This window comes from Lithobates pipiens, unplaced genomic scaffold (genome assembly GCF_037356315.1).
Source record: "Lithobates pipiens isolate NorthernLeopardFrog02 unplaced genomic scaffold, aLitPip1_a1.2 Scaffold_8, whole genome shotgun sequence".
NCBI classification, from domain to species: Eukaryota; Metazoa; Chordata; class Amphibia; order Anura; family Ranidae; genus Lithobates; species Lithobates pipiens.
The window spans coordinates 587256354-587284328 of NW_027507903.1; the positions used below are offsets into that span (position 1 = coordinate 587256354).

The 27975-nt window shown below is 42.5% G+C and overlaps 1 protein-coding gene across 8 annotated transcripts in view; it reads right to left on the reverse strand.

Moving 5' to 3' along the window:
* Nucleotides 1-27975, reverse strand: part of CACNA1A (calcium voltage-gated channel subunit alpha1 A) — a 407588-nt gene that overhangs the window by 197018 nt on the left and 182595 nt on the right. For all 8 annotated transcript variants that reach the window (XM_077470422.1, XM_077470419.1, XM_077470424.1 and 5 more), the window contains exons 18-21: nt 26881-27681; nt 25433-25848; nt 1696-1837; nt 761-890 (exon numbers count right to left, since the gene is read on the reverse strand). In XM_077470422.1, the coding sequence (XP_077326548.1) occupies nt 761-890; nt 1696-1837; nt 25433-25848; nt 26881-27681 (1489 nt within the window). The remainder of the gene's footprint in view (nt 1-760; nt 891-1695; nt 1838-25432; nt 25849-26880; nt 27682-27975) is intronic.

Genomic DNA, 27975 nt, shown 5'->3' on the forward strand with positions numbered 1-27975 from the left:
CACTGGACCATCCAATGCGCACAGAGAGAGAGAACTGCTAAGTAAGCAGGGCTGCAGGAGGGCGGATATGATTAACGGGCTGTCAGGCCAGTGTGCCTCACACTGGGTGTCCAGCACAGCTTCATCCTCCTTGTGCTGATTAACTCTTCTTGTGCAAAACAGTGTATGCATACTTGGGATCTGTCTGTAAACCTACAGGTGCACCCTGCACAGATTTTAGGCTCCTACTCACAAAGCTCTCCTTTACACATTCGGGGCTATCTGTGTGTATTTTTATTTACGTATATAAAAAGAGGAAAAAGTTGGAAAAATCAAAGAGCAAAAAGGGTGGCGTTGGGGAACTGAACATGGGACAAAGGTGGACAGACAGCATTATCGAAGAGGTTACTGAATCAGCAAATAAACCTGTAAAAACTGAATTAAATAACAAAGGAGACCATCAGCAAGGATGCATTTGTCATCAGGCACTTATGGACCAATATAAAGGGCAACAGGGTAAGGGGGAGGTAGATTTTTTTTTTCTTTTTTATACGTATTTTATTATTTATTTTAAAAAATAACATTTTAACAGGCATTTTTCAAAGGTACATTGTGTATATATTGAGGGCATAGACCAAACATGGCCAACATATTGGTAAAACAATAACATAACCCCCAGACCAAAGGGTGGGGGTAGCTTAATGAAAAATTTGGAAATGAGTGGCATGTTTGTTCAACCCCCTAGAGAAACATTGCATCAGTACATAAGTTTGTGACTCACATTGTTTCTAGTGGCTTCAGGAAACACTGGGTCCTCTGCTGCAAGGGCTATACTGCTCATGGCGATGACCAGCAAGATACACATTTCAAAGTATCGAAGAGTTACAATGTAATGACATAGTCGACGTAAACTGCAATAAAGAGAACATACATGTAAGAGCTGAACAGAAGACTCCACATGGCAAAATGGAGTGACTTTTCTAAATCCCCTATCAGAGAAGTGATGACTATCTTGCAGTTACAACTCATCACTGACACCGTTCCACCAACAAATGACAGGATGTACTTTTCCCCATCTTAAGATGAGGGCATACAGCTGAAGAAGCAGAAGACAAGAACATCTGGAACAATAACAGGTTGACAGACTCAGGGGCAGAAACTGACATGACAGCACAGCATATCTTTACATATTATATGTGCATAAATAGGTATCACCTGAGATTGTTTGACTGATGCAATTTCACCTAACCCTATCTTGACCTCAAGAAGCATCAGCTGAAAGTCAGTGTGTGGCGTTGTAACAATCATCATCTTATCCTATTGTATTCCATTGTCTGAGCCCTATGGTTTTGACTTGATAGGATACCCGTGGCCTAGGAAGTACGACAGATCATAGGAAAAACCCTGAGAAATTAACATGAACTCATGATGAGTTTAATCTTTTTTTGGCAGATAGCCTTCTTTTCCACTGTGACAGTGGTGCTATGGAGTGTCATGTATATGCCCATATACACTTGTGCATCCATATGTAACATCATTTGCAATGTTTGGTGATCTGCTACTAATAACCATCAAGACCTCGTTTTGTTCTCTACATAGGGGTGATTGACGTATCTATAAATCTGTGTACGGGAACAATAAACTGTAGAAAGGCATAAACAAAGATGGTGAAGGCATGAAAGGAGAGCCATAGTAAAGGGTAATTTGTAAACTTACGGATTTGTAGTTGATAAAATAAACATGGAGCTGTAAGGTGGCATTGGCTTTGGACCCTTCCCACCATCATCGTCATCCTCTTCTTCTTCTTTCTTCTCGTCCTCTTTCAGAGGTAGTGGAGAGACTGCCACTGTTTTATTAACTAAAATAGGAGTTAAAGGAACACAGACAGACAGTGAAGTGGACACTTAGAACTGAACAAGGAAAGAAACAACAAACAAAAAGGGACAAAAAAAGGTCACTTATTTCTGGCATGTATATACTATCATTCTGATCCCAAAAAATATTGGCAAATACAACACTAGAAAATAGATCTGATGGATGAAGACTTTATATGATGCTCATACCTTTATTGGCTATTGGCTAATACCTTGAAAGCTGGCAATGTTTCCGGTACAGTTGACCATAGGACATGGATATATTTTATATATATATATATATATATATATATATATATATATATATACATACATACATATATATATATATATACACATATATATATTTGACGTAGACAAATTTGACAGTCCAAAGGCTGCTATCAGCCTTATTCTATAAAATGTTGGTAATGTTAAACTCCTGAAAACAGCTAATTACATAGTTAAAGTAAACATATGGGGATTGTCTTTCATGCCAAACAGTTTGTAATTTTTTCCACCCACTTTTGTGATTTATATCCGCCTACCAGACACTTTACTGAGTCAGGACCTTTGTCGTTGGGCAATTGCATCTTGCACCCAGGTGCATTTTGCTTGGATTTGAGATGCGTTTGAGATACTTCTGAGATCCTTCACTGTTACATAACAGGAACAGCGCTCCTTTCTGACCTGCTTTTGACCTTCTTCTAAGCTGCTGCAACCTGCTTTAAGCTGCCTTTGAATTTTATGAGGAGAAAAGCCAGTTTTAACGTTAACAAAAGCTGGTCAACACAGCCCCTAAAGGTCAAACTATACTTTGAGGATGCAGTGAGTTGATGTAACCCACACATTACTGCAGTATATGTTAACTTAACATTATGTGTGTTAGCAAATTGAGGTGCCATTAATTGCCCAAGGCAACAAAACTGTAATACAGAACACCACGACATACGTTAATGTACTACCCTGCATTGTGGTGCACTGTTGGAAAAATTGCTCATTGTCTGTTTTTTTTGTCTATTCTAATGCATTAGCAGCTTATTCTTTGGATGGGCTGCTTTAATGCAAAGCATGCTAATGCGCGTCAATGCGCGTCAATGTGCAAGTGCTAATGCACCCAAAAAAGCAAAGTGTAAAAGTCACCAAGTTTTCAAGTCTGCAAATGATTGTTCTGGGTTTATGAGCATTTCCTTATTTTTGTTTTTTTCTCTTAGTACTGGCCAACTGTACCACCAAAAATGTCACCTTTTTTTGCATTGTAGATTAAATTCTTATCTTTTGAGAGGCAGACAGATAGATATAGATAGATAGATAGATAGATAGATAGATAGATAGATAGATAGATAGATAGATAGATAGATAGATAGATAGATAGATATGATTGTACAAAATGTATATAGCGCCAACAGTTTGCCTGCTGCTTTTCCAAATGAAGGGACACAATACAGTTACAATCCAATCCAATCCAGGGGGGTTTAAAAGACTATGCTCGTGACAGCTTACAATCTAAGGGCAGAGGCAAGTGATGCAAAAGACAATAACTGTGGAGGGATCAGCTGATGCAGAAAGTAAAATTTCAGCTGTTAGGTGGAGGTGGAATAGGCCACCCTTAAGAGATGAGTTTTCAGGAATTGCCTGAATGCAGAGTAGGAGATAGCCAGGTGGAATAGGGTAGAGCAGGGGTGTCAAATTCAATTTCATCGCAAGCCACATCAGCATTATGATTGTTCTCAAAGGCCGTTGTATCTGAAAAACTATATACATTTATCCAGGGTTTTTTTTCTCAGAGAATAGGTGCAGGAACTCAATCACGCCAACAAACACACTGCATTAAATGGTGGGTGTGGCCAAATTGCACTAACAGTGGGAGGATCTTAAAGGGGCAATAAATACTAGGCGTGTGTTATGTGTGGAGTTTAGGGATGCACTATGTACAGAGTACAGTTTCAAGGGTGCCATATGCACAGAGTGCAGAGTTCAGGAGTGCATTATATACATAGTGCAGTGTTCAGAGGTCTGCTATATACCGAGTGCAGGGTTCAAGTGTGCTCAATTTACAGAGTTCAGTTGCAGAGATGTCCTATGTACAGAGTGCAGAGTTCAGAGGTGTGCTACATAAAAAGTGCAGCGTTCAGGGGTGCGCTACGTACAGAGTGCAGAATTGAGGAGTCGCTACATACAGAGTGCATGATATAGGGGTGCAGGTTTCACCTCTCTTTCACAGGCTGTCCACATCTCACTTCCACCCCTTCTCGGCTATGACCTCTGCACCATTCACCCCCTCACTTCCTTGCATCTCACCTACCCGGCCCAGTTCTAGTACCTCCCAGCAGTGTAGGCAGCTCTGCCTCTCTCTCACTTGCAGGGAAATCACTGGTCAGCAACTGTGCACCCTGGCACAGGTGGGGGATCACAGTGCAGCTTACTATGTGATGCCTCATCCCACAAGGCACCTGCATTTGCATCTCCCTTGTCCCCGCTCTGAATGTAGAGCTGAGGGGAAAGCTGTCCCTGCAAACACAGAAGACAATGGTAAACGTAGGGCGAAGGGCAAGAGCTGGAGGTGTCAGAACTCTGTTCCACCACGTTCCAGCTGAAGAAAAGCCCTGGGTGTAAGGGCCACATGAAAGGGCCTGGTGTGCTGGATTCGGCCCACAAGCTTTGCAGTGGACACATGTGAGGTAGAGAGTTACAGGGGAAATTCAGAAGCTCTTCAGAAAAGCATGGGAGGTAAAAATAGGATTGTTATAACAGCTTACCTGTAAAATCCTTTTCTTTAATCTTAAAGGGAGGAACCCTTCTTTCAGGCCATACGCCTGACTAATCACCTGACAAATCCACTTAGCAGGGCCTTCCGGCAACACAAACAAAACATCAGTTTTCCATATCTGAGCAGTCGCTTTCAGGTAGGTTTAATTGCTCTCACTACATTGAGAGTATGTAATAATTTTCTGCAGAACGAGGTTCTGGGAAAAGGGAAGGTAAGGAAACATCATGATTCAGTTGAAAACCAGATACTACCTTTAGCATAAAGGTTGGGTTCAGACGCAGCACAACCTTATTCTTGTGAATGATTAAGTATGGCTCTTTACAGGAGAAAGCAGACAATTCTGATACTCTTCTTGCAGAGGTTATCGCAACTAGGAATAACAATTTCATTGTCAAAAGGATCAAAGGAATATTCCATGTAGGTTCAAAGGGTTGTCTTTGCAACACCAACAAAACCCGATTCAAATCCCATGGGCACAAGCTTATTCTAACTGGCGGAGTTATCTAAGTTACCCCTTGCATGAATGCCCAGACTAAAGAGTGATAAGCAAGCGGCCTTTGGAAAAACACTGCCAAGGCCGAAATCAGACCCTTGATTGTACTCAAGGCCGGCTTCATTTCTACTCCTAATTGTAGAAAGGCCAGAATTCTTCCTATGACATACTTACGAGGATGCCAACCCTTGGTTTCACACCAAATGATGTAGGCCTTCCAGACCCTGTAATAAATGATCCTGGTGGCTGGCTTTCTGGCATTAATAAGGGTGGTTGCTACCGCACCTGAAAGCCCCCGATTTTTTAGAATGTGGACTTCAATTGCCACACCATTACATTTAGCATATGTAAGGCAGGATGGAATACCGGTCCGTGCGACAGCAGGTCCGGACGAGTTGGAAGACTCCCCTACTGTGCTATTCTCACGAACCCTGCATACCAGGGTCTTCTGGGCCATGCCGGGCCCACTAGGATTACCAACGTCCCTTCTTCCCTGATCCTGTGAAGCAGCCGTGGTAGTAGCTGAACTGGAGGGAATGCATAAATCTGTGAAAACTGATTCCACGGGATCACTAACGCATCTACCCCAAGTGCAAGTGGATCCCTTGTTCTCGCCACAAAGTTGTACCCCATCTTTGGCATATGGTCAAAAAGACATTGGGATGTAGAGATCATTCTCAACTGTTGATGGCTCAGAAAAGCTGCCTGCCAATTTTCCACTCCTGGAATGTAAACTGCAGATAGGCAAGGAACATGTTTCTCTGTCCAAGACAGAATATGGTCCACCCCCCTTTGGGCAGTGTGGCTTCTGGTGCCTCCTTGGTGATTGATATAGGCCACTGCTGTGGCATTGTCAGATTGTATCCTGACAGGAGCATTCCGCAACCTGGACGTCCAGGCTATTAGAGCCAGACATACTGCCCGAATCTCTAGGATATTGATGGGCAAGGTCTTCTCGAACTCTGACCACTTCCCTTGGACCGTAGTCTCTTCTAGAACTGCTCCCCAGCCCCATAGGCTGGCATCCGTAGTTACTACTTTCCAGGAAACTGGAATGAAGGATTTCACCTTCCGTAAATTCCTGGTTATCAACCACCAGTTGAGACTCTGGCGTACTTTTGGAGCCAGATTCATTGGATAATCCAAGGCTTGGATCTGTTTGTTCCAAGTAGACAAAATACTGTGTTGTAACAGTCTTGAATGGAACTGGGCATAGGGAACTGCTTAGAAAGAAGCTACCATCTTCCTCATTCCTCGTAACCTCATGCAAAGGCGAATGGAAGAACCCTTCTTTGCCTTGACCATCTGGACTAGCTCTTTTAGAGCATTGACCTTTGCCTGAGGCCAGAACACCCTTTCCTGGGTTGTGTCTATGACCAGGCCCAAATACTGCAGCCTTTTTACCGGCTGTAAGGATGATTTCTCTAGATTGAGAATCCAACCCAGGTGTCTCAGATAACTGACTGCTCTGGATACCCCTTGATTTACCCTGCTATTGACTGATCTACCCATAGCAGGTCATCTAGGTATTCTATTACTGCTATACCCTGGCCCCTTATTCTTGCTAGTACTGCGGCTAACACTTTTGTAAACAGTCGGGGAGCAGTGGCTAACCTGAAAGGCAAGGACACGAACTGAAGTGGCGCTGCTCTACCTCAAACCGCAGAAACTTCTGGTGAGCGTGAAATATTGGCACATGTAGATACGCATCCTTGATTTCTGTGGATGCTTGAACCTCTCCGCTTTTTGTAGCCCTGTGTTTGGTTATGAGGCTTATCCTTTGCCCCTGACGGTGCTGGCCGTCGAGAGTGCCTGGAAGCTGTGGCTCCAAACATCTAAGGAGAAGGTTACAACCTTTCTCCATTAACCGGAAATCCAGCCAAGACCTTCTTGCATGGTAATTCGGCTGATCAGCTTTTTAGCCGCAGAATCCTGCGCATATGTATGAACATGAGCACAAGGCGAGACGCCCGATGGATAAAATCCTTAATAGCGTCCACTGCAAAGTATAGGGCCCCTGGATAGCTCAGCTAAACCTTGGGCCTCTTCAGTTTGAGTAGGAACTTTTTTTTAAAAACCTGCTTAAATTCATCCACAAAGGGATTGACAGATGCCTATTGCTGCCACTGCAGGTTGTACTACCGCACCAGCTACAGCAAATGAGGCCTTAAGTAGAGATTCCAACTTGTTATCAGCTGGATCATTAAATACTTGTACATTGTCCACTTGAACAAGTTAAACTCGTGTTCACTGAGGTGATAGCCGTATCTACTGCTGGCAAATCCCATCTCCTTGAGAACTTTTTCTCCATAGGATAAAGAATTGAAAATCTTTTAGGAGGAGAAAACTGCTTATCTGGGTGATCCTAATCAGCATAAATCAGTTGCTCCAGTAACGGGTGCATTGGAAAAGCATGAGAACCCTGTGGGGGTTTTAGCGAACCCAAGGAGGGGAAGGAAACATCCTCCACCTCTGCAGGAGGCAACTTATATCTAGAGTGAACCAAGTTTGTAAGGGATTGGATTAGCAATTCCTGCGATTGCAAAATTGAGAAAGGTTCTTCAGATGCTGAATCCTCTGAAGAGGAGTCACCTGAACCTCCTTCACTCAAAGATACCCCAATATCATCTGCCCAATGTTGCTCAAATACTGGAAGGTCAAGGGAAGGAGAAGGGGGTTCTGCTGCGTTTTCTCACCTCCTCTGAGGAAGACGCTAACATCTCGGCTATTTTCCCTTTCAAACCAGCCATAGCCAAATCGTCCTTAGTGACGTATGCAGAGGCTGGGACATTGGAGGTAGCCACCATGCCTGTGAGACAAAATGGCTCAGATTCGCCAGATGCTCCAGGTCTTTCAGGGGAGGATGGAACTGCGGGCGTGTGACTAGGAGCCTCAGGCTCTGACCGCTGCGACTTTGCACTCCCCCCTGATGAATTACCCCTCCTGGGGGAAGATATAGTCCTAAGCACAAAAAAAGCAGAGGTACTAAACAAAGTGCATCTACTGCCGAGCTTTAGTCTAGCAATTACATAACATGCTGCTATAAATGCTCAGTCTCAATGCTCAATGAGTAAAATGTGCCCGGTAAAAATGCCTGTATCCACACGCCCATACAGCTTACATACCACTTGTATGCTCTGTGTCATATATACATACATTACCTGTCTTTCTAACTTACCTGATCCCCGCCGCAGGACTGCTGGAAATTATCACAGACAGATCCAGCCTTCACCCATCATGGCAGGTCGTGTCATGCCAGACCTTCAAGGACCGGGTCCCCTTTCACGGGTCCACTCCCTTGGACCTGTACAGCACCAATGCCGGAAAACTCTTTGGCTGTATTAACATGACCAAGGTGCCGGTTCCAAGGGTCCAGCTCTCAAAAAATAAGCATTACAGGTAAAAACCTTGTTTCTTCTTCCACGCGGCCCAGGTACCATCATTTGGCTTTCACACTGGAGCACTTCCTGTTTCCTTTTTAGTTATACCGGTGTCCATTCACCTAAAGGTGGCCTATAACCCACATAGTTATTACTATGGTGCTCTGTGTCCCGTGATGTACGATAACGAAAAGGGGGCTAGTTAGCAGGAGGTCTTAGGAGAAGCAAGAGGATGGTTTGTGTGATATTTTGAGATGAGGTTGGTAATGTAGTTTGGAGTAGAGTTGTGGATGGCTTTGCATCAATAGCAGCCCCCCCCCCCCCCCCAATCACTTATCTTAGTCTTCTCTCAATCTAGCACTGTTCCGCTATTCAGTTCTTCTCCCTGCTTCCTGTATTCACAGGAGGCTCCCGCTGCTACTGTCAATCAAATCCTGTAAGGAAGGAGCAGGGGGCGGGGTTGAGCCATGCGGTATGTATGTGAACGCACACAGACTTGCTCAGGAGCACACCCGCTCAAGTGCAGCATGCTATGGGGGCAGAGAAAAGGAACAGTGAAGAGCACCAGCAGGGGCCCCCAGAAGAGGAGATAAAGGGTCTGCTCTGTGCAAAACCATTGAACAGATTGGTTAAGTATAACATCGTTTTTATTTTAGAAAAAAAGTACACTTCTTTGCAAAGGTTTTAGACAGGTGTGAAAAAATTATGTAAATTAAGAATGCTTTCAGAAAAAGAAGTGTTAATAGTTTATTTTTTTTAATCAATTATCAAAATGGAAAGTAAATGAACAGTAGAGAAATTCAAATCAAATCAATATTTGGCTTTGCCCAGACAGATTTGATGATGGTGCGATCAGGGATCTGTGGGGGCCAAACCATCACTTCCAGAACACTGGGGATAATTCTTAATGACATTGATGGCGAGTTTCTAAAACTGGAGCACCCAGAATCTGGTGCAGCTGTGCATGGTAGCCAATCAGCTTCTAAATTGTTCAATTAAGCTTTGAAAAAAAAAATGGAAGCTGATTGGTTTCTTTGCATAGCTGCATCAGATTTCCAGTTTTAGTAAATCAACCCCATTAGCTGCATGTTTGGGATCATTGTCCTGCTGCTGAATAAATTTGGGGTCAACCACACACATCTCTGATGGTATGGCATGAAGGTTACGTATATGACTGTATTCCTCAGCATAGAGGGACACCATTGATCCTGACCAAGTCTCCAACTCCATTTGCAGAAATGCAGCCCCAAACTTGCAAGGAACCTCCACCATGCTTCACTATTGCCTGCAGACACTCATTAATGTACTGCCATCCAGCCCTTCGGCGAACAAACTGCCTCCTGCTAAAGCCAAATATTTCACATTTTGACTCATCAGTCCAGAGCACCTGTTGCCCGTTTTCCACTTAGCCTTGTTTCCATAGTGGAGGTATGGCTTTTTGGCTTCAATTCTTCCATGAAGGCCACTTCTAGCCAGATTTCTCTGGACAGTCTATGGGTGTACCTGGGTAATACTGGTTTCTGAAAGCTCTGTGCTGATGGCACTGCTGGACATCTTCGGATATCAAAGGGAAGTAAGCATGACGTATCTTTCATTTGCTGTCCTACAATTACTTGGCTGACCACTGTGTCTACAAACCTCAACATTGCCCGTTTCTTTGTGCTTCTACAAAATCACATGAACAGAATATCTTGAAACCCCAGTCTGCTTTGAAATCCTTGCCTCATAGAGAACTGATGCAGTATAACTACTGTGTGTCTTGTTGCTGTGCTCAGTCTTGCCATGGTATATGATTTGTGACATGAAACAGTTTTCTACAACCTCACCTTAGTAGTAGAGTTTAGCTGTTCCTCATCCAGTTGTAAGCCTCCTACACAGGTGTTTCTGTTTGAGTTAAAGTGATACTAAAGTCTCTGTTTTTTTTTTTTGTTTTGCTTTAATAATAACAAACATGGTATACTTACCTGCTCTGTGCAGTGGTTTTGGACAGAGCAGCCCCGATCCTCCTAATCTCAGGTCCTTCTTCGGTGCTCCTGGCAGCTTGCTCTGGAGGCACCCGAGCTGAGCCGCAACTCTGTGTGTCCGTTCAGACACAGAGCTGTGGTTTGGCCACGCCCCTCCCTCTCCTGATTGGCTAACTGACTTTGATTGGCAGGAGCCAATGGCACCACTGCTGTGTCCCAGCCAACCAGGAAGGAGAATCTCGGATGGCCAAGGCAATCGTACACTTTGCTGGATATCGATGGGGCTCAGGTAGGTATTAGGGGGGCCGAGGAGAGCTGTTGCACAGAAGGTTTTTTTATCTTAATGCACAGAATGCATTAAGATGAAAAACCTTCTGCCTTTACGACCACTTTAATTACTGTGTTTTAACCTAAATATGAATTTGATGATCATTAGCACCTGCTTGCCATAATTGGTTAATCATACACTTGACTCTAATCCTACAAAATCCCCAACTTTGTGCCAGTGTACAAAGTGTGCAAATGTAAGAATTAGTGCTGGAGTGAAGCCAAAAGGTATTCACACCAAATATTGATTTGATTTAGATTTTTCTTCTGTTTGTTCTTTTTGCATTTTGTAAATGGATAAAAATAAACAATTAAAATATAATTTTTAAAAAAGTATTCTTAGTTTACAGCGATTCTTCTGGTAAGTCTGGCAGCAGCATTTATGATAGTTGGCAGTTGGTCTGCCTTAGTCGTATCCTGGGACAAAACTGATGACTGGCAGTGCTGTACCAACTTAAAAGAGAAGTAAAGTATTATTGTTTTTCCCCCATTCATACTTACCTAGGTGGATGTTACATCTGTCCCCCGGTGCATCTACACTACGAACCAAGTATCCGAATATTGCCAATCGGTTTTCTGAGGTCAATGAGCAGAGAGCTGTACATTGTCAGATACAGCTCTCTGTTCTTCTCCCTCCTTGCTCATTGGAGCGTTGAGCTGTGGGGGGGGGGGGGGGGTGGAGCGGCCGTCTCAGACTCTCATTGGCTCGCTGAGAGGATGAGCGGGGTGTCAGTCTGGACACCTGTCCGGTCCAGACTCCATGGTCTGGATGACGTGGTGCCTGCACTGATATTGGTGACGTCAGCAGAGAACGGACGTTAGTCAAGCAAGCTTTGGCTGGACTTCCCCTTTCAAGCCAGTAAGAATAATTGAGAGGCATGTTTTTTCCTGTGCTTCTTAATTTGGGAGCATGACCTAATTTTGGTAACATTTTTGCACTATGATGCAATTCATCTTCTAGGCTGACCTTCATTGTTTTATGAAAATAATCAGGTCTGGGGAGATTTTTCCTGCACCGTACCACTCTGTCACTGACTCTGTTTCCCATAGGAGTTACATATTTGGATCGTCATGTATGCCGCAGCTACTGTCATTATTCAGAATACATGATTTCCTTTACCCTCAGACCATAATGTCATGTTGGCCATCTGAATGTAACAGAGAAAGAAAAGTCCTTGCTTTAGAAGAAGAAAACACCAAGAGAAAAGACCGTGTGTCTTTAAAGGGAAATGTATAGTGTCTCTGTATACACTATTTTAGGAAATATACTTAGGACCAGAATTAATAATGCAATAAAATAATATATACAGTATCTCACAAAAGTGAGTACACCCCTCACATTTTTGTAAATATTTTATTATATCTTTTCATGTGACAACACTGAAGAAATGACACTTTGCTAGAACGTAAAGTAGTGAGTGTACAGCTTGTATAACAGTGTCAATTTGCTGTCCCCTCAAAATAACTCAACACACAGCCATTAATATCTAAACTGCTAGCAACAAAAAGGAGTACACCCCTATGTGAAAATGTCAAAATTGGGTCCAACTAGCCATTTTCCCTCCCCAGTGTCATGTGACTCGTTAGTGTTACAGGTGTGAATGGGGAGCAAGTGTGTTAAATTTGGTGTTATCGCTCTCACTCTCTCATACAGGTCACTGGAAGTTCAACATGGCACCTCATGACAAAGAACTCTCTGAGGATCTGAAAAAAATAATTATTGCTTTACATAAAGATGGCCAAGGCTATAAGAAGATTGCCAAGACCCTGAAACTGAGCTGCAGCATGGTGACCAAGACCATACAGCAGTTTAACGGGACAGGTTCCACTCAGAACAGGCCTCACCATGGTCAACCAAAGAAGTTGAGCGCACGTGCTCAGCGTCATATCCAGAGATTGTCTTTGGGAAATAGATGTATGAGTGCTGCCAGCATTGCTGCAGAGGTTGAAGGGGTGGGGGGTCAGCCTGTCAGACCATACACCACACACTGCATCAAATTGGTCTGCATGGCTGTTGTCACAGAAGGTAGCCTCTTTTAAAGATGATGCACAAGAAAGCCCCTTGAACAGTGTGCTGAAGACAAACAGACTAAGGACATTGATTACTGGAACCATGTCCTGTGGTCTGACGAGACCAAGATAAACTTAACCAGGTGAGGCATACAAAGACAAGTGTGTCTTGCCTACAGTCAAGCATGGTGGTGGGAGTGTCATGGTCTGGGGCTGCATGAGTGCTGCCGGCGCTTGGAAACTACAGTTCATTGAGGGAACCATGAATGCCAACAGGTACGGTGACATACTGAAGCAGAGCATGATCCCCTCCCTTCGGAGACTGGGCTGCAGGGCAGTATTCCAACATAATAATGACCCCAAACACACCTCCAAGATAACCACTGCCTTGCTAAAGAAGCTGAGGGTAAAGGTGATGGACTGGCCAAGCATGTCTCCAGACCTAAACCCTATTGAGCATCTGTGGGGAATCCTCAAACGGAAGGTTGAGGAGCGCAAGGTCTCTAACATCCACCAGCTCCGTGATGTTGTCATGGAGGAGTAGAATAGGACTCCAGTGGCAACCTGTGAAGCTCTGGTGAAGTCCATGCCCAAGAGGGTTAGGTCAGTGCTGAAAAATAAGGGTGGTCACACAAAATATTGACACTTTGGGCCCACTTTGGTCATTTTCCCTTAGGGGTGTACTCACTTTTGTTGCCAGCAGTATAGACATTAATGGCTGTGTGTTGAGATATTTTGAGGGGACAGCAAATTAACACTGTTATACAAGCTGTACACTCACTACTTTACATTGTAGCAAAGTGTCATTTCTTCAGTGTTGTCACATGAAAAGATATAATAAAATATTTACAAAAATGTGAGGGGTGTACTCACTTTTGTGAGATACTGTGTAATTCTATACGAAATGTTTCCTATTTACTTCCAGCCACATGGAGTGCTAGGCTCCTTTGTGCATCAATCATTTTTATTGTTTTTAAAAAGCACAAAGAAGTACAAGCATACAAGGAAGAATTGTTCTGAATAAGGCACCATACAACAACAAGAGAGTTGTCTAGAAGGCTAATCTTAAAGCCCAATTGAACCTTAAAGTGGTAATAAAGTCCAAAACAAAAATGTATTATGTTGCAGCTTAGCAACTCTCATGCCTCGTACACACGATTGGACTTTCAAAAAGCGTAGAATTTTGTTTGATGGGTGTTGGCTCAAACTTGTCTTGCATACACACCGTCACACAAATTTTGGCCAACAATTACGAATGTAGTGACGTATTAGATGTACGACGTGGTTTTTCAGCTCTTTAGTACACTTTGGGCTCCTTCTGCTAATTTCGTGTTAGCAGAAGTTTGCTGAGTGTTGATTCATGCTTTTCAGCTTGTTTTTGAACGGCCAGTCGTCAACCAGAGATTTTGCAGAATCAGAGGCGATAACGTGTTATTTATTATTGGCCTTAGAGTTATTGCTTTGACATTATTTTTTTGGTTGAATAACCTGCCAGGTTGCCTGCTCGGATAAGGGTCTGGTATGGATTTTTAGGGGGACCCCCACACCATTTTAAAAAAACAAACGGTGCAGGGTTCCCCTTAAAATCCATACCAGGCCTGAAGGGCCTGGTATGGAATTTGGGGGGACCCCCACGCAATGTTTTTTAAATTTTGGTTCAGGGTTCCCCTTAATATTCATACCAGACCTAAAAGGCCTGTTAATGAACCGGGGTGATCCCATGCCATTTTTTTCAATGACTTTTTTTCTGTATTGCCCAATTAATTTTGGCAGGAAATTTTCATTTAGTTTTAGTCTTAGGACTAAAATGGCATTTTAGTTTTAGTCCCATTTTAGTCTTCTGCAATTGTTTTAGTTTTAGTCGTATTTAGTCGACTAAATCTCCAGTACATTTTAGTCGACCAAAATGTCCTACGTTTTAGTCGACTAAAATCTCCAGTATATTTTAGTCATCTAAAATCTAATGGGTGTAATTCAATTGTACTACATTAGTTAACAATTCTCTACAATTTGCAAACTCATTATATACTGCTGGAGTGAAAAATATAATATGTTATTTATTATTACATTGAGGTATGAACATGCACTACAGACCAGTGTAAATTTTGAAGCCAAATTTAAATTTAGTTTTATTCTTAGTCTTTTGACTAAAATGGTATTTTAGTTTTAGTCCCATTTTAGTCTTTGGACTTATATGCAATTTTAGTTTTAGTCATATTTTAGTCATTTCAGTTGTTTTAGTTTTAGATGTATTTTAGTTGACCAAAATAATATTCATTTAGTTGACTAAAATGTTTTAGTTGACTAAATTAACACTGGTATTGCTGAGACCCGACAATTCACTATAGCCGCAAGCAGTTTTAAATGACTTGTTTTCCTTTAGAAATGTAATTTTGTGCAGGGACTGTTTTAAACACAGGAAAAATGCACCACTTTACAGGTATACTATAGACACGGCCCCAGGTACAAAATTTAAAGATATTTCTCACTTTTATTGTTGCACTTTAAGCATTATTAAAATCACTCCTCCTGAAAAAACAGCTGTTTAAAAAAAATAAGTTTCATTGATACATGTCCCCTGGGGCAGGACCCGGGTCCCCAAACACTTTTTATGACAATAACTTGCATATAAGCCTTTAAAATGAACACTTGACTTTTCATGTTAATGTCCCATAGACTTTAACGGTGTTCCGGCGGCTTTCGAATTTTCCCCCGAACACTGCATATTGTTTAATGTTCTCTAGAGCATCCGAACAACCAAAGTTCAGCCCGAACTTATGCTCTGGCCAAACCGTTCGCCCATCCCTAATGTCTAATTTTTTTATTTTTTTTTTTTAATGCACAATTAAAAAATAGTGGAGAATAATACTTGGCTATGTGTTTTACTTCAAATGACAGTTTGGGAGTAGGCAGTTACATTTTAAAAAATACAATGTAAAAAGGGACACCAACATAGTTGTATCTTTGTTCTTAAAAACTACGGGATAATGGTGTTGTGGTAACTTGCCCAAATAAAAAAATAAAAAAACATAATAATATTATTCTTGATATCACTAGAAAAAAAAGCTTTTGAAAATGTTGTTTGCAACAACTCATCAGTATCACCAGCAAAGCAGCTTCATTATTATTACATTAAAGAAGAAGAGAATTGTGCGCTGTATTTGGAGATTTCATAATTTGACACATCACGAATGTTAATTCTCCAATTACGAGTGGAATTTTGTTCGAAGGTTGTCTTACATACACACGGTCACACAAATGTTGGCCAACAATTACGAATGTGGTGACGTACCAGACGTATGGCGAGTAGATAAAAAGGATGTTAGTCTATAGTCATGTGATATCTCCATTACAAATGCTAGTTTTACAAGACCGAGTGCTTCCGAGAATGTGTAAAACTTTTTTTCGTCGGACTTGTGTATACACGATCGGAAAGTCCGGCAACAAAGTTTTGTTGGTGGAAAGTTTGAGAACCTGCTAGCCAACATTTGTTGGCGGAAAGTCCGCCAACAAATGTTCGATGGAGCATACACACGGTCGGACTTTCAGCCAACAAGCTCACATCCGACATTTCCCGTCGGAAAATTTGATCGTGTGTGTACGCAGCATAAGACCTCACACACCTTGTACTTGAAATATATTAAAATGACTTAAACTGGTACTAAAGATCAAATTAAAAATTACCTATATGATGTATACATGTTGAAAAAACATTTGCCATTGTATGTGACATACAAAACCTCATGTATGTTTGATGTGTTTCAAAAAAATATTAATAAATTATTGTACCTAAAAATGACCTTTATGATACAGTCTGTCACTAGCATTAAATTGAAACTAAACTTAACTTGTAAAAAAAAAACTGCAATGTCTTCTCTACAATAATTAACACTTACCTATGCACAACTCGCCGTGCATTCCCGACACATTCTGATTGTGCCCAAGTGACTGACTCCCATGTGTGGGATGAAGTCATTGCCCCATTGGCCAATCAAGAGGCCGAAAACCCGGCACCAGGAAGTAGCCGGGAAGAAGGTGACATTGGCTGCCAAGGTATATAATTGCCACATTGCTGGAAGGTGGAGGTTGGTCTCTTTGGGAGTTTATTTCCACTTTAACAAAGCAGTCTTTGTTTCTTCGAGCCCCTCATAACATAATTTCACTATGCGTTTCATGCCAGTAAGTCTGCTATTTTCCAAATTCAGCCAACAGACTAAGCTGTGTTGAGAAAAAAACATTTGCCACAGACAGGGGTTCTTACCTTGGCCAGCTTTTATTCATTTAGTTAAACATTTTAATCCAAAAAGAAAAAACTTTTCTGTAACTGCTTAAAAAGTATTAGCTGAGGTTCAACTTTAATTTGTTAGTCTGTTATGTAAAGTCCATCTATATATACTAGTCCATCTAATGCCGCGTACACACGACCGGACTTTCTGGCAGAAAAGGTCAGACGGAATCATTTCATCGGATATTCCGATCGTGTGTTGGCTTCAGAAGACTTTTTTTTTCATAAAGTCTGACGGACCTAGAAATAAAACGTTTTAAATCTTTCCGATGGAATCAATTCCTATCGGGAAAACCGTTTGTTTGTATGCTAGTCCGACGGACCAAATACGACGCAAGGGCAGCTATTGGATAGTGGCTACTGAACTTCCTTTTCTAGTCCCGTCGTACGTCATTGCGTTAGAAATGGACGGACTTTGGTGTGATCGTGTGTAGGCAAGTCCGTTCGGTCGGAAACTCAGTCGGAAAGACCGTCAGAGTTTATTCTGGCGGAAAGTCCGGTCGTGTATACGCGGCATAACACTACCCACTTCAGACAATGCTGCTGTCAGAGGTGTCTTGTTTGCTCTTCCATAGATAGAGGAGCTACCCTAAGACAGGAAGTGTGTTACTGGCTTGATCACTATGCGAAAATAAAGGGAAATATAACAACAGAAAATGAATGTAGCCACCCTAATTTAAAGATCGGTAAGCTGCAATATATTCAATTTTTGTTTTGGGGTTTAGATGCACTTTAGTTCAGTTCAAGTTTTGCTGGACTTTAAATGCATTGCTGAATAAAGACTGTTACAAAGCTAAACTGATAAAGCGGTAAAAGTAAAAGTAAAAAAAACATGCAAGCAGGAAGGCTCTTAATTGCAGAAGAGACATGTTATGTTTTTTCTGAAATAAAACAAAATGTCCTACTTGTTTGCGATCTTCTTTAAAATGTACCATTGACTGCGCATGTGCAGCTCATAGTACATTCTTGAAACGATACCTTAGTGCCAGAATAAATGAACTATTGCACATGATGGCCACAGACCCAGCACCCAAGATAAGCTGGGAAAAAGATGCCAACACTAGTAGTATACTTAAAGAGAGGTAACGTATATACTCGAGTATAAGCCGACCCTAATATAAGCCAAGGCACCTAATTTTACCACAAAGAACTGGGAAAACTTTTTGACTCGAGTATAAGCCTAGGGTGAGAAATGCAGCAGCTACTGGGTAAACAATGCCCATCTGCAGCCTCACTGTGCCCATCTGCAGCCTCACTGTGCCCATCTGCAGCTGTACCTTTGATAACCAAAACAGCGGGCGTCTCCCGCTGTTCCATGCAGTCTGTTCAGTGACCATCCACTGTAACAAAGCTCCGCCTCCTCCTCCTCGTCCGTGATAGACGGAACACTGATTCAGTTTCCCAGCATTGTATCAGTGTTCCGTCTATCACAGATGAGGAGGAGGTGGGCTTTGTTACAATGGATGGCCGCCGAACAGACTGCATGACACAGTGGGAGACACCCACTGTTTTGTTTATCAAAGGTACATCTGCACATTGGCACAGTGAGGCTGCAGATAAGCAGAGTGAGGCCGCACCCCCACTTGAGACCCTCACTCGAGACCCTCGTTCGAGTATAAGTCGAGGGGGGCTTTTTCAGCATAAAAAATGTTCTGAAAAAGTTGGCTTATACTCGAGTATATACGGTATGGTTCTTTTTTTGGGGGGGGATATTTATACTTACCTAATTGGATCAGGCCAATGCTGCAAATGTCCCCCATCGTCTCTGCACTGAGAACCGATCCACCATACATCGCAGATGGCTTGGTTCTCACAGATCCATGGACTTAAGACCGCTCTCTGCTGAAAATGGGTCACAGTAGTGCAAAACTAATTGCACTCCTGTGACCCTTGCGAGAACCCCATCCTAAAAAGCTCAGGCTGGACTTCTCCTTTAGGGTGGTGCAGTCCACACCAGGTACTGGCACTCTGGGAATGACCACACAACATAATTTTTTTGTGTTACTGTCAGACAAGCAAAAGTGGTGCAGTAGTGGTAGAGCTACAAGCATTACAGCACCACTTCTGCCTGTCTGACAGCAGCAGAGTCAAGGGAAGGCTCCTCCTCCAGTCAAATGATTCAGCCGAGGGGAGGACTTCCCTTATTCTAAACTGCCACTGATTGGTAAGAAAATATGCAGTAAAGGGGGTCTGTACTAAGAAAGGGGGGGCTATAGTGAGGGGGGGGGTTTAGGCAGAGGGTTATACTGAGGGGGGGGGGGGGGTGGTCTGTAATGCAGGGGTTCTGTGAGGGATATTGGTTTAGGGGAAGGATTTGTTCTAGGGTTGGGACTTTGTGCTGGGGAAGGTCTGTACTGGGCAGAAAAGTCTGTACCGAGGGGTTAGTCTGGGAAGGGGGTCTGTACTAAGTGGATAGGCTGGGAGGGGGGTCTGTACTGAGGGGATAGGCTGGGAAGAGGGGTCTGTACTGAGGGGTTAGTCTGGGAAGGGGGTCTCTACTAAGTTGATAGGCTGGAAGGGGGGTCTTCACTGAGGGGATAGGCTGGGAATGGGGTCTGTACTGAGGGGATAGGCTGTTGGTTGAGATTTGTACTATGGGAGTTATAGGTTTGAGGGGGGGTTTGTACTGGTAGGAGGAGCTCATTTTTGGTTTAATTCTGTGCTGTGACCTGTGCATTACCCAATCCTGAGCCCTGCACCCTGTGCATTATGTATTCCTGAGAGTGCAGGTACAAGTACCGTGGCATATGTGTGCTGTGTATGCTCTGGTTTCATTTAGCCATGGCCCTTTATGCCCCTTCTATTGTTAGTACAATTTGGCCACACCAACAATTTTGCACAAACTGCTGTATTCTTTCAATTATTTTTTTTTGGGCATGTGAGGAGGGGCATATTGAAAAATAATTGGCCCCAGGTGTCAGAAATGCTAGGTACACCACTGGCTGGTGCAAGCGAGGGACCTCACGGATGCTGGATCACTGAAGCATTTGCAGAGCTTTGTTCTGCTTTAAATTGCACACACAGTTTAATGAGTTATAGAAGAGGCTCTCCTTTACTATGACCCAATAATTTAAGTTTATTACAGATAGATTGTCTCAGCAAGTCACTGTTGTACTCTCTCTTTAGAAAACACAGTATGCTTTGCATGTATGTTATTGGTTCACCTTCTGTGTAATTCACTGGTCATGTTTCCTGCCAGTTTGCCAAGGGCATTAGTAAGAAACAGGGAAATTTCAGATCATCAGTTACAGCCTATTAGGGGCAAGTGAGTAAAGCAGTCAATAGCTGAGGAGGGAAGAAACTGAGCTCTCCACGTGCTCTTTGATGTTCCCTTCTTGGCAGACTAGTGCAATATAGTATACAAAGACCAAAAATTTAGTTTTTTTCTATGGCTTTTGCCATCTGCTGTCATTCCTTATATTATGCTGATGAATTACAATAGTGAAAAAGAATTCTGATAAAACAGATTTCCTGGTGTGCCACATCCCATGAGAACAGAAAAGAAGGAGAACCCTTGAGGGTGGGACTTTAACCACTACAATACACTGCGCTTTCGCCCCCTTCCTTCCCAGCCCAATTTTCAGCTTTCAGGGCTCTCGCACTTTCAATAAGAATTGCGCGGTTATGCAAACACTGTACCCAAATTAAATTTTTATCATTTTGTTCACACAAATATAGCTTTATTTTGGCGCTATTTATTCCCAAATCAGTTTTTTATTTTTTTGCGATATAAGTGAAAAACGGGCTGAAATTTAAAAAAAAAAATATTTTCGAATTTCTGCTTAACAAGAAATCCAATAAAATCTAATTTTGTTATAAATGTAAGCCAAAATGTATTCTGCTAAATGTCTTTGGTAAAATAACGTGTATAAACATTGTCACAAGGGGTCTCCGGCAGCCCTGCCCGCATTGTGGCTGCTTACAAATAGACATCTACGATGAAAGTGCCTCAGTGTACACAAATACAGAAAAATGCAATAATGCAGGGACTGCACCTGACCCCCAAGGAAAGGTGGGGGTTCGGAGTTGTAGAAAGGGTCCCTGAAGGGAAAAAAAAGGCATGCACGCTGAGGCCTGGGGAGGGAGTTCTGACACATAAGGTCACATCCAGGCCATGGCGTCAGGGCCTGAGAGGGCTGGGATACTGGAGATGTGCTGGTAGACTCAAATCTAGGATGGGCATCACCAATAGGTCCTCTCAGTGCCCACTGACCATGTTCAGTATTTTGTTTATATTTTTTCTGTTATAAATATATTTTTTTGTTTTTTGGTAGCGCCTTTAGAATCCCACCCTCAGGGGTTCTCCTTCTTTTATGAATTACAATAGGGACAATTTTGGTAGCAGCCAAAGTTACAGCCTTCAGAAAAAGTAGAACAAGGTTGCGTTAAGGACTTATCATGTGTGAATATTTACACTTTACAGTGAACCTGTGACCAGGCTATGGAAATTCAGTACATCACACAAAGAAGAAACATTTTCCTATCTTAAAGCCCCGTACACACTACCCATTTTTTTTACGTTCAACCCAGCAGGTCGGAGGTCAGAGGCGCTGTATTAACAGTCAATAAAGCGATCTCCACTGCTGAGCTTTTGTGTTCTGACAGGGCGATGTTCCTCCTATTATAACACTCAGCCATTGGCTGAGAGCGCCGACTAGGAACCACCAGAAGACCTTTTTCAGCCATGACCCTTTGGCGGGCTTCTGTCGGACTGGCTGCCATACACACAGGCTGAATGTCGCCCAACATTCGGCCTGTGTGTACTAGGCTTAAGGCTGCATTCAGGACCTGATTGCAGGTGGAGAGGAGGAACTAAACATGGACAGACAGCTCTTTTGGTGCTCTTCTATACTTTTCAGTAGATATTTATAGGGTGGTGAGAGCAAAAAATAAAAAATATCTATTACAGAACTAAGTCACTAATCTGATAAAGGAACTGCGTTACACAGTCCTCTGGATCCAGAATGCTTGATAGGCATATGAGGGTTTTGGGTATGGTGTTTCCATGCAGAAGAAAAAGAGGAACATCTCCGTAATGATAAAACACAAATGATTACAAAGCTTACCGGTATAGTGTGGTAAAATCATTTTGATGATAACAAACAATATTAATGCACAGCAAGAGCATAGCTCATAGAGTCAAAGGTCTTCTAGGTCCCTACTAGATGATAAGAACCAGGTCCCTGGATCCCTGGGCCCTCTCTACTGCTCTTCTGTGTATACAAACACCTCCTTCGTACAGCAAGCGTTGGGGTCCATTAGAAAGGATGCACTTCAAGGGGACGATTCCCTGCCAGAGCAGCCAGTACAGCTGCTTGGGACTTTATACTGTAGCTCTCTCTCAGAGTAAATAAAATACTGCTGTGCTGTCACCTTTTTTATCTCAAGGTCTCTAAAATATGATATATAACCATCAACCACTTTAAAAGTAAAATCATACAATATAAAGTATAAAGTGCTCCGGTGTAAAGTCCTGAGCACTGTGAGCAGCTCTACTAGCCGGAAGGCTGAGAAAGGAAAATGTCTCTTAATCTTGCTTGCAAAAGCCACATTCTTGCTTATGAGATTCCCAACTGTGGATAGGTAAATTACTCTATTTCTATTGGGAGTGCTTTGCTATTGTTTGTGTTCATCAAAAGGATTTTACTACACGATGCCTGCCAGAGCACTTTACTGTAACTTATATGGATATATTCTAAACAAGCAATAAATGGGCTCTTACAGTCTTTACAGACCTCTGTAGATGCATGTATTATGGCATAATTCATCCCTAAAAATCACAACAGAGACTCTGATGTGGGGTTACAGTCTCTGTACAGCTTTAGGGCTTATGCACACAGGACGTTTTAAAAACGCCAGCGCGAAAAATACCCGTTTACCCGCATTTTTCCACGTTATCGTTTTTTGGGCGCTTTTTTTTTTAAAACTTCTATAATGTAAAAACCTAAAAACCTCAAACACAGCTAAATGCGGCTTGACGTGTTTAGCCGCGTTTAGCCGCGTTTAGCCGCGTTTAGCTGAGCTTTTGGAGGTTTTTTGTTTTTGCAGCTCATTTTTACTGCTTCTGGAAGCACAGGCTGGCTGTTTTTTTTTGATGCCACTAAACGCTTAAGCCTCCAAACGCCTCTAACAGTTTATGTGTGCATGGACACATAGGCCAACATGAAGGGGCTTTTAGGAGCAGCTAAAAAAAGTCAAATGTCCCCTAACAGCAGCTGTAAAATAAACATCCTGTGTGCATGAGCCCTAAAGCACCCGCTGTTAGTTTACATTAAAAGGCTGCCGTGCTGCCAAGGCCTTTCTGCCATAACAGGTAGGAGAACATGCAATGTCTATACTTCTGTTGTGAACTTTAACCACTTCAGCTCCGGTAGCTTATACTCCCTTCCTGACCAGGCCATTTTTTGTGGTACTGCGTTGCTTTAACTGACAATTGTGTGGTCATGCAACGCTGTACCCAAATAAAATTTCCATCCTTTTTTTCCTCCAAATAAAGCCTTCTTTTGGTGGTATTTGATCACCTCTGCGGTTTTTATTTTTTGCGCTTTAAACACAAAAAAAACGATAATTTTGAAAAAAGCTATATTTTTTACTTTCTGCTTTAAAATGTTCATAAAAAAAATGTAAAAAATCTAATTTCTTCATAATTTTAGGCTAATATGTATTCTGCTACATGTTTTTGGTAAAAACAAATCCCAATAAGTGTATATTGATTAGTTTGCACAAAAGTTATAGCGTCTACAAACTATGGATTAGATTTATGGACTTTTTACATTTATTTATTAAATTTTTTTGTTTTCGGCTAATTGCGGCAATCAACTAATTTTTAGCATGACATGTGGACAAAATTAACATTAAGTGACACTTTTTGGGGATCACTGACACCAACACAGTGATCAGTGCTAAAAAAAAATGCAGTCACTGTATAAATGACAGTGGCAGGGAAGGGGTTAATATCAGGGGCAATCAAAGGGTTAAGTGTGCTCCTAGGGGGTGCTTTCTAACTGTGGGGGGAATGCTGTGACTGGAGGAAAACAGAGATCTGTGTTTCTGCTTAGCAGAAACACTCGATTTTCATTTTCCGCACTCCCCCCCGGTGTGCCCTGTTTACATAGGCAGACCGCCGTTCTGCCTATCCTGTGAACAATCGGCGGGTCCCGGCAGCCATTGTGCCCACCAGACCCGCTAATTGGCTCCCGCTGTGTCCAATAGCAGTGGGAATTGGGCTCTGGTGGCACGCACACGCACGCCCCAGAGCCGAGCAGAGGAATCACATATGGTACGTGATTTTGCACTTAAGGGCCGCCCTGCCGCAGTATATATATGTGGGGCAGTCATTAAGCGGTTAAGGCCTTGTTTATACAAAACTACAACGGCAGCAGGACAGGATGGTACACATACTACAGCTTTGATGCCTGGCGGCAAAAAATACCGTATCATAGACACAGGCAACTTTTTGAGATGGGAACGTGGGACACCAATTAGCAAAAGTATGTAGCCATAGGATACACACTTACCACACCACCTTAAAGGAGAATTATATGAAAAAATAAGATTAGTTAAACCCACAAGTGTTTTTTTTTTTTTTTTTTTACCACTATTACTTTATATAGGCTTTTGAAATTTACAAATGCAGTAATTTAGAAGTTGGATGAAAGGTTTAGCACTGGGAAACACTTTTTGAAAGATAAATAGTGCATTTTATATACAACTATACAGACTGGACAAAAATTACAAATGAGGAGAAAAGAGGGACAGATGGACTTTGTTCCAAATCAGGGACAGTCCCTCATAATCAAGGACAGTTGGGAGATATGGAACCAGTAGTACTGATCCCAAACACGACCCATTTAAGTGAATGCATACTGTTGTAGTGTAGGATTTTCAGGCTCAAAACCTGCAATCAGGAGGTGACATATCCCAACTACCCTCTGAAAAACAATCCACCGTAGATTGGTTTTAGGAGGGGCGGCAAGGGCAGCTGTACGTGTAAACGAGCCCTAAGGCACGAACTGATCCACCGTATCTGCAGATACAGTGATCGTGAGGGATGATTTTCATTTGCTGCTTTTTGAGAATATATAATGCGTAAATGTCCACAAGTTCACTGTATATTACAGTAGATAATGAATTGTAAATGCATTGTCGCAAGACAGAAAGAATGAAAAAGTAATTTGTTGATGATCCGGGATCTCAGGTATATCCAATGTCGTTAACTGTTTTTATGTGGCAGTTGGTGACACTTATCTTTGAAATCATAACTAAATTATTTATAATTGTTGGAACCAAAAGCAATGCAATATTAACAGAAACAAACCCAAAGCAATAAATAAAAAACACAAAATAAGATAGTATCGGTCAAATACATTACCTTGTGAAACAGAATTTTCTACTGGTGCAGGGAAAGGTGGTGTAATATCCACTGTGGTCTGCTCAAGAGTTTTAGTCACTTTGGAGGCATCAGTGGGGTTACTAAGTGTCTGGGCAGGATCTGGCGCAGTGGGGGGAGGGCCAGAATTAGTGGGCAGTGGCGTCCGTCTTGGAGCAGAATTGACAGTGGGAACACTGTTGTTATTGGCGCAGTTGGTGTGATTGCCCATTTTGGCTGGGCTGTGGTTGATGCCTCCTCCTCCCCCCATTGGGGGTTCATTGGTCACCAGCTTGTTGTTGCGGATGTTGTCCATGTTTTCTGGCTGCTGACTTTGGTTCTCCTGGCGAGATCGATCCTGAATGGGTCTTGTGGTGGAAAGACTTGGGCCAGAGCTGGGAGCTGGAGCATTAGGATCCCTGTAAGTCCAAAAAAGCACCATTATTAGTAAGTAAAATAAGACAAAGGATTGTAGAATTACTGAGGTTGAATACCAAGAAAGAGCCTTTATAAAATTACATTTTTATATTTATAATCAAATCGCACCTTTTTGGTGGTAAATACAATTTGTTTAGGAGGAGATAGCTCTAGGGGTTCACTCTAAGCCCTTGTACACACGATAGGAAATTCCGACGGAAAATGTCCGATTGGACAGTGTTGTCGGATAATCCGTCCGTGTGTGGGCTCCATCTGAAAGTTTGAGAGCTGGATATAAAATTTTCCGACAACATGATCCGATCAGACTTTGTCCGATCATGTGTAAAGAATTCCGATCGGACAAAGTGCCACGCATGCTCAGATCAAAGCTATTGGCTACTAGCCTGAACGTAGTTTTGTCGTAACGAACAAACGTCATCACATTCTGAACGATCGGATTTTCCAACAACTTTGTCCTACCGTGTGTATGCAACACCAGTTTCGGACAAAATCCGTCGGATTTTTGTTGTCGGAATGTCTGACTGTGTGTACAAGAGCTAAGACACAAATATATACACACACTTCACTGGTAGGCAGCTCAACTAAAACAGTATTTTCGATTTTATTTATTTTATTTATTATTTTTGAGTGAGTTGAGTGGCGTAATAATCAGTTGCTAGGTCTTCTGCTGTCTTGATGGAGAGAACATACACAAGATTTTTACATTTAAAAGGCCTGCTGTGACCAATGAAAGTGAGAGCCACTATTGTCACCAGTCTATGTACTGCATATAGTCTCATAAAGAGGCCACAGGGAACCGAAATGCTGTCATATGTCATCTAAAGAAATGTTCACAAGAATATATAAAGAAATGATTTAGACTAGTGTAATGAGTTTGCTAAACAGAAAAGGTGAGCTAAGTCTTTCCCAGCTATGACAGGAGTAAGAATGAAGTTCTTCCCACCATGATCTGACAGTAGTTACAATTAGTAAAACTATTAACTCACTCTATAATGAGTGATTCCATTACTTACTTCCGTCTCCGATGTCTTCTTTCCCTGTCGTCTCTCTTTACATCATTCTCATAGGTGGATTGTGCAGTGTGGCGATGCCGCCTTCTCCTTTCTCCATCAGGCCCTTCACTTTCCCCTCCACCGCTGACTTCCCTTGTTCTTCCACCCTCCCTTGCGTGACGAGGCCTCCTTTCTCCTCCACCGCCACCTCCCCTACTACCACCACCACCCACACCCACATATTCTTGTTCTTCCCCTGTTCTGCGATGCACCCTGTGTCTGCGGTGATCATTTTCCCCACGTGGCAAAGGGGAACCACTCCTACTCTCTTTGCTTCCTCCACCTCTGTGTCTCCTGGGTGGATCCTGGGGTGGTCGTACACCGCCATCCACTTCCGCTGTCCTGTCTTGAAGACCCATGTCCTGCCCATCACGAGAAATTTCTTGTTCTTTGCTCCGAGGCCGACGGCCAGTTTCCTGGCTCATATCATATGCTCGACTTGCACGCTCTTGAAACCGTGCTTGCTTGCGCAGATAGTCTTCTGCCCGTTGGTGAGAAAGACGCTGTTCCAAAGGTGTCTTGCTTTCTCCTGGCCGACTTTTGTTGGTGTTGTTGTTACGGTTTTCTTGTGGATCTACGACCAGTGGCCGGTCAAGATGTGTTTTAATGTCTGGACGCATGAAAGACAACTTCCAACGCTCTTCAGGATCCATCTCACTATATAGGGCCTCCCGACTGTTCATCAAATTCTGCCGACGTATTTCATTTGTACGCTGCTCCCAAACAGACATCGCGGTCTTCTGGTTCTTCTGCTGCTCTTTCCTACATGAGTGCGAAATTTTGTTTAACAGGCTCTTCTAAATAATAAATTTATAAACACATGCATTTACCAATTTTTTTTTCCTACTTACCGTTAGTTTTCACTATACCTATAACATTTATTACGCTTCATGCTACCCAAATAAGTATGTAGGTTGCCATTGCTTACATCCTTCTAGAATGCTGGTTGCCTGGTTGTATTGAGTCTTTGACACATAACAAGCATGCAGCCAGCAAAGTCAGAGGCAAATCTGAACACCTGACCTGCATACTTCCTTAAGGACAGTGACAGTAATG